General features: G+C 34.5%; 2 protein-coding genes across 3 annotated transcripts; both read left to right on the forward strand.

Moving 5' to 3' along the window:
• The first annotated feature begins 1,264 nt into the window (after positions 1–1,264).
• Positions 1,265–4,068, forward strand: LOC120071912 (putative F-box protein PP2-B12). Of its 2 annotated transcripts, none has more exons than XM_039024338.2 (3): positions 1,265–2,495; positions 3,233–3,351; positions 3,453–4,068. In XM_039024338.2, exons 1-3 carry the CDS (start codon positions 2,172–2,174, stop codon positions 3,919–3,921), a joined length of 912 nt encoding a protein of 303 aa, XP_038880266.1. In that variant the 5' UTR covers positions 1,265–2,171; the 3' UTR covers positions 3,922–4,068. The 2 variants fall into 2 exon arrangements, with proteins under 2 accessions (XP_038880266.1, XP_038880265.1); XM_039024337.2 differs by having other exon boundaries at positions 1,286–2,495; positions 3,230–3,351.
• Positions 4,069–4,847: 779 nt separating this feature from the next.
• On the forward strand, positions 4,848–6,636 carry LOC120071536 (F-box protein PP2-B10-like). Its single transcript, XM_090310560.1, has 3 exons — positions 4,848–5,207; positions 5,926–6,041; positions 6,126–6,636. Exons 1-3 carry the CDS (start codon positions 4,887–4,889, stop codon positions 6,535–6,537), a joined length of 849 nt encoding a protein of 282 aa, XP_090166686.1. The 5' UTR covers positions 4,848–4,886; the 3' UTR covers positions 6,538–6,636.
• The last annotated feature ends 1,172 nt before the right edge of the window (positions 6,637–7,808 follow it).

Raw genomic sequence — 7,808 nt, forward strand, 5'->3', positions numbered from 1 at the left:
TTGAGTAATTATTATCTTTTAATGACATAGTCCAATTTGGGTGTATTGGTAGGTTGTAAATCACAATGCTTTTGTATCCAGATCTTAAATGTCTGAGTTATTTATGGTTGGAAAATCTAAACAGGTCAGGGGATGTGTGCAATGAAGCACATTTGTGATAAAATTGGAGATTAAAATAAGTTCTCTCCAAGTGTTTATAAACTTCATTTGCAGGTCTGTTTTATTAAATTTTTAGGGAAACTCTACTAAAAATTTTATGGATTTGAATTTATAAAGTTTATTTCTATTTCGTTTTAATTAAAATTGGACAATGGATCTCATAATCTAATTGAAATATATTGTTAGCATGTCACGTCCTGGGTTAGGTAGGAAATTTTTGGAGCGGGGTGAGTCAGAACTCATCCTCATGAAGTTTCAAAGTGATGTAGAAGTGTAGGGGTCATGTTGTTGGGAACCAAGATAAGGAAGAAAGATGTGGTGTTACATTGTGATAACTTTTAACTTAGGATATGGACAAGGTTGAGCCTCAGGACTTGGCCTAGAACAGAGGCAAGTCGGCTAGAGTTGCATATGAGGAAAAATGCACGTATAGGCGACGTGTATGGCCGAATGAAATTCAATTCCGCATGAGTTAAGTTCAATTGAAAACCAAAAGAACCTCATCTACGTTATGACGAAGCTACAAAGTTTCCCTTAAGGTTGATCATGATCCATGAATGGAAATCATAATGTCACACTGTTGAAGAAATACAGTCATGACATTGGCATCCCTTCTTTCGTAGATTTTGGGTTATGTTGTTGACCTTGCAATTTGACCTTCTTCTATTAACCCTTTCTATTTTTCTATTTGTGCTTCTACAATATGTTTTGTTGTGTCCTTTGATTCCTTTAGTGTCTCGTCCAACTATTTCTAGTTTGTAGGCCAATCATTTTTTTGTCTTTGTGGATGAAGACAAAAATGAGAGGATTGTTTATTCTTGGCGTTGATTTTAGTCTCTAACAAATCCTCTCCTTTTATTGTGCGAGTTCTATACTATACGGGGAGACCTATAGATCATGAAAATCCTGTTGTGTTACTACTATAGTTTATGTTTGATGTGGAACTTGGAAAAATGGGATGGATGACCCAAAATAAAAGGTCCAAATGAAATTTGACCTCAATTTATAAAACAAATGAAAAATGGATTTTTGCTTACATCATCTACTTGTGAAATTACCACTGTAACCTCTAAAGGACTCTTCTTCCTCCTTCGTTTTCCAACTTTTTTCACTTCTTCTTCTGCCCGCTTCTTCTCCTCCTTCCTCTGCATGTTTCTTCTTCATCATCTTCTTCTTTTGCCTTCTTCTTCTTTCTTCTTTTGCTTTTTTCTTTTTCTTTTTCTTTTTCTTCTTTTTCTTTCTATATCTTTTCTGCCTTGTTCTTTTCTTTTTCTTCTCTCCCCCCGAACCAAAGTTTGAAGCAAGACCAAAGAGCGAGCCAAAGAAGAGAGAGGAAGAGAGAAGCGAGATCGAGATGGGAAGCAGAAGAAAAAACGTGAAGTGAAGAGAAAGCATGAATTGAAGAGAGAGAAGTGAGATCTAAAGAGAGGAGACAGAAGAAAAATCAAGATGGAGAGAAGATTGAGATCAAGAAGTGAAATGAAAAGAAATGGTGAATTGAGGAGAGAGAAGTGAGATCTATAGAAGAGAAGCAAGATCGAGGAAAGAGAGTGAGAAACCTGACCGAGAAGCAAGAGCGATCAGACTATTAGGTCAGGTCAAGCGAGATTTTTGGGGTCAAAGTAGTAAATTCACACGTTGCTTATATAAACATAAGACCAAATTTCATTGCTTTTGAAGCTTGAACCATTTTTACTTGGTACAAGTCATCCGAACAAAAACCCCAATAGTAGTTTATTCTTGATTTTGTTTTTGCTTTTATCGTTTTTGTTGGTTTTAACCGGGACCACGAGCTGAGGTCTTCCCTTTGTTGTTTTTGCTTTATGACAATTTCACTGAAATAAAACTATCCCTTGCGGGAAAAATAATTGAAATATATATATTTGGCTAAAAGGAAAGGAGTATGAGATCTAGATGTAGCCTCATCCCCTTGCCACCAAAAAGAAAAAGGAAAAGGAAAAGGAAAAGGAAAAGGAAAAAACAGTAAAATAGATGAATCACTCTTTTGATTCATGGACGAGGATGGAACTGGAAGAAGAAACGATGGAGGGAACGAAGGACCAACCAATTTCTCCTCTCTGCCGGAAGGAGTAATAGCAAACACATTGTCGCTCACCACTCCATTCGATGCCTGCAGGACGTCGGTAGTTTCCCGGGCTTTCCATGCGGCGGCGCAGTCCGATATCGTGTGGGACAGATTCCTGCCTAACGATTTGGACGATTTTATTTCTCGGAGAAAACCTAGTGGCCTGAATTTTGATCCAATTAAAAGTTCAAAGAAGGATATCTTTTTCTCCCTTTGCAATAGCCCACTGCTCATTGATGACGGCAAGAAGGTAAGCTTTCCAATTCATTCGATTCCTAAATTGGTGGTGGCCGGAGCTGGATGAATGATCGGTAGAAACAACTCTTATTCCTGCCTTTGCCATCATAGAAAGCCCTTCTCTGTATTGTAACAAAACCAATACTTTCCAGAATGGTTAGTCTCACAAAATACATTTCAATCAAATTCCAAAAACATTAAACCTAATTTTATTATAATTCCTCTTTTACCATACCATACTTATGCTTGGATTCCTACAGAAACTTTTGAATTCTTATTTAGCAGTGTTCACTGGCATTTCAATGAATGGTTGATGTCGAAAATCCACTTTTAAAAATATCTGTTATGTCTGAAGTTTAAGAAACTTGTAGAATATGAAATTTTTATAAGGGCAGAAGGGTTTTAACTTTGGATGTCTGTAAAGTTGTAAATTGTGATCCATTTAAATATCACTTGTAGATTATATATTCTGAGGTTAAGTTATACTTCGGTTTCTATGCTTATAACTTGTTCTCTATTATCTTTGACGTATTGAGCTTGAATGGACAAGAAATGTTAATCCGCTGGCCTGGCCCCGATTTCAGGTGCAGATCTAATTGAATTGTGAAGTATAAACCATATAGTTCTATATATAAAGCCATTATGTTTATATGCATACCTTTTGTCAGCTGTTGAATTAATGTAGCTGCTCTGCACTTTCTCTTTGTATGCAATAAATTAAGTGGATTCAATCGTTGGTATGTGTAGCAGAGCTTTTCATTGGACAAGCAAAGTGGTAAGAAATGCATAATGCTTGGAGCAAGGGACCTTTCTATTGTTTGGGATGATACCTCTGTGTATTGGGCCTGGGAATCTCATCCTGAGTCAAGGTTTTAACTTTAAACAATTGGCTCAAGTCCCATTCTTTATCTTTTGTTTCTTTTCCTCCCAATTTTGATAATTTGCCTTTCAATGTGGTTGTGAAAATCAGGTTTGGTGAAGTAGTAGTTATTCTCAAGGTGTGGTGGCTTGAAATACGTGGAAGGATAAGCAGTGGAATGTTGTCTCCTGCAACAACTTATGCAGCTTATGTTGTGTTCAAGATGAGGGAACGTAGATACTTCGGATTCAATATAGATCCTGTTGATGCCATTGTGGGAATTGTTGGTAGTGAACATTCTATGAAGACCGTTTGTTTGGACCCTTATTTGGACGATACTCATCAACGACGCCGACGTGTGACACGGGCAGGGAGCAATCTACCTATGAACAACATGTCAAGGTTGGAAGAGCCAAGGGAGAGACATGATGGCTGGTTTGAAACCGAGTTGGGAGAGTTTCATAATGATGGTGGAGATGATGAAGTTGAAATCATTCTGAAGGAGGTTAGGTGTAATGATTCCAAGAATAGCCTCGTTGTTCAGGGTATAGAGATTAGGCCTAAAATCAACCCTGTATAGATGAACTTTGGCGAACTTCAAAACCGTGTTATTACTTTTAGCGTCATCATAGGACATCCAAAAACGTTGCTTTTTATTGTATATATAGAGAAGTTTTAGAAAAACTGTATAGTAAATTTCAATCTGATTGTTGCTAATTTTTATTTAGTACGTTTCTTTCACATACCAAACTCAGAAACTATTCTCTTCCTGTTGGGATAGTTTCTTGAATTTTTTTATAACTAACACAAAGTCGTAGATAGTCCTCACTATGTTTTGTTTTAATACAATGATGAAGGTGGGAGGATCTGAATCATGAACTTTTTGATCATTAATACATAAAGAATGTCAGTTGAACTATGTTTGTTTTGACCGTCACAATCATGTTTTGCAATTTTTAATCTAAATTTCACAAGGTTTAATAATTTACTCTAAACTTTCGATTTTGTAAACTTCGACTTTTGTATCTTTTAACTCAAATAAGAGTAAAATTTTCCAAATTTTTCCTAATTTTAATTTTATTTTTTTAAAAAAAGCAAGTTATGGACAAAAATGAAGATTGATCATGCACATTTTTTTCCGTAATAGAGATCATCTACAAAATTGATAACTAAATAATTATGTCAAAACTCATAAATTCTTTTATTTAAAAAATCTACTCAAATGTCATTTCACTCCATCAACATTATATTATGGTATGTAGAAATAATGTCAAAATGAGCAAAGCACAAGTGCCGTAGAAATTATTTTTTTTGTGTAAACAAATTTTTAAAATTAAAATTAATTGATTTTTTTTTAATTTAGAAGATAAAATGAATATGCTCATCAGTAGAGTACATTTTCAACATTATTATTTTTTAATTTATTTTTAAAATATATTAATTTTGAAACTTTATTTGTGAAAACATGAGTTATACAATTTTTTTAACTAATCCTTTGTCCCTAAAAAAGATCAACAAGTTCAGTGTACTTCTGTCGTTGAAACGATGGAAGAAGAAGAAGAAGAAAAGGGGAAGGCAACGGAGGGGGAAGAAATTTCTGATTTCTCTTCGCTGCCAGGAGTCGTAGCTAAAATCTTTTCGCTAACCACTCCAACAGATGTCTGCCGATCGTCGGCAGTTTCCAGGATTTTCGTTGCGGCGGCGCAGTCGGACACCGTATGGGACAGATTCCTGCCCACCGATTGGGAGCTTTTGATTTCTCGTCGGAAAACTAGCAACCTCAATTTTGATCCAATTTCGAGTTCGAAGAAGGAAATCTTTTTCTCCCTTTGCAACAGCCCAGTTCTAATTGATGACGGCAACAAGGTAAGCTTTCTGATTCCCTTAATTTCTCCGCTCTCTACTAATTCATCGACGTGGAATATATTTTTTTCCCCCGTTTTTAGGAATATGTCAAATGTAATTACTTGTATTTCTGTTATTGGTGGTTGCAAAGTTGTTATTTAAAAACTCTCATGTACTCATTGGCTATTAATAAGAGAGCTAGTTTTATTTACTTTGACTTGCTTAATATCCTTCATAATGTTGGCTAAAATAAGTAGTACCTTTTGCAATTCTCTCTAAAAATGTTCGCTACACTTGTATTTTAATTATTGTTTTGTGTGATTTGAAACTTTTGATATCCTCTGGACTGGAGTTTCTATGTTCCTAGTCCGTTTCTTCTGGGCTTCAAAACTTGTTCTTCTCATTGTATAGCATCACTTTTTGTTGTCTTAAATTCGTAACTTCTTTTCACAATTCATCGAACAATTAGGTGGTGACATCTTAAATTGGAATAATTGGAACAATTAGCTGTAGATCATTATTTTTAATTCCCAGCTAGTGAACTAAAAAAACTGTTAAATCACCGATCCAAAAACTTAAGCTAGTAGGTGAAGGCGAATTTAATATTATATCATCTAACATGAAGAAAAAAATCTCTGTTTAATATATATATATCTTTTGTTGGATTAATGGTGAAGTTTTTGTGCACTTTATTTGTATGGACATAAGTTGATTGGGATGAATCATTGGTATGATACAGAGCTTGTCATTGGAAAAATGGAGTGGTAAGAAATGCATAATGCTTGGAGCAAGGGACCTCTCGATCGTATGGTGTGATACCTCTTACTATTGGAGCTTGGAACACCATCCTTATTCGAGATTCAAAGCCTATGAGATTTGAGAAAATCGTATTCTCAATCTTTTCTAATTCTCTGCCTTTTTAATGTGGGTGTGTGGGATCAGGTTTGCAGAGGTAGCTGTGCTTCTCAATGTATGGTGGCTTGAAATACGTGGAAGAATAAGTTGCAGAATGTTGTCTCCTAAAACAACTTATGCAGTTTACTTTGTGTTCGAGATGACGCGACATAGTGTGTTCCGTACTGATTATGTTGATGCCATAGTGGGAATTCTTGGCCCTGAAAACCAACGGAGAAGTGTTTGTTTGGACCCTCATTTGTCAGTGTTAGAACGGCCACAGAAGAGACATGATGGGTGGTTTGAAATTGAATTGGGAGAGTTTGAAAGTGGTGACGGAGATGATGAAGTTGAGATGGCTCTTATGGAGGTAAAGGGCTCCCTTGTTGTTGAGGGGATTGAGAGTAAGCCTAAGCTGGTAAGCCCACCCACCCTGCGGCATAGATCACTTTATTAGCTATTACCACCATGAAAGTAGAGCATAAGAGCTTGCTTTGTATATCGACAGGTTGTAGAAAACTAGAAAATTTTCTATAGGATTGTTACTATTTTCATTTGTCGCCTTCGAAATTTATGAGGGTGTGACTTGTGAGTGAAGAATAGATGTCTACGGGCGGCACGGCCGGGATGGGGAGCTCTTTCATATCATTTCCCACTCCCACCAAATTTCCAATGGGGATCGGGTTCTCCTTAGGGAAATTCTCCCCGTCTAATTTTTTTTCTTTTTTCTTAAAAAAAACAATTAACTTAAAACCTACTTTGGAAAAGTTTTAATTAAATAGCTTAATTTCTCACTAAATCTTTTTATATGCTTAGTTCCGTATGGTTAATTTTTGAATTTAAAAAAAATTATTCTAGTTTTCTAGTAAAAGAGAATAATTACGAACTAAAATTTTCATATATATAATTTAAATTTAAATGTTCAATTCAAATATATCCATTATCTTAACCATTAAATAATAAAATTTAAAATTTAATAATAATAATAATAATAATAACATAAATTAAATTATTATAATAATTTTTTAAAAAAAAATAAAAGGCAAACGGGGTGGGGATAGGTGATGGGGAATGCATTCTCCGACTCTTTAGTTTATGGAAAAAAAAATTTCCCCTCATTCTTGCCTAATCGGAAGTCCATGTCCTGTTAGGGATGGGTCCCTGCGAGCCCTTTCTAAGGTGAAAATGGACATATTTTAGAAGAAATGTTTTAACTATTTTGCTTTTAATTTTTTTTAACTGCATATTTGATTCTAAAATTCTTAATTTAGTTTAAATAAATTTGAGCTCAACTTCAATTTAGTTTATATAGTTTCAAATGTTATTAAAGATTGTGTTGTTAAAAGATTTATAATTGGCCCTTAAAATTTTAATCATTTATTATTTAAAAATTATTGAATATGTTAATGAAATAAATAAAAGACTGGGATCATGAGGTCCTGATATATGAGTGTATTATTGATCATGAGGCGTATGGTTCAAATCCTTCTATCTCAATTATACTACAATTATACTAAAAAAATCGTGACAATTAGATTTGTCCATTATGATTTTGTTCTACATTTGAATTCAAAGTAACCCAATATTGGGAGATTAGTTTTGTAATGGAAACTTTTGTCAAAAATAAATAAATAAATAATCAAATTTGTAATTTAACTACTATATTTTAATGAACGACCATTGAGTATTGTTATTTTAGTTTATGTTGTATGCTTGAGTATAGGTATA

The sequence above is a fragment of the Benincasa hispida genome, chromosome 2, assembly GCF_027475165.1.
Source record: "Benincasa hispida cultivar pf3 chromosome 2, pf3_genome.v1.1, whole genome shotgun sequence".
NCBI lineage: Eukaryota > Viridiplantae > Streptophyta > Magnoliopsida > Cucurbitales > Cucurbitaceae > Benincasa > Benincasa hispida.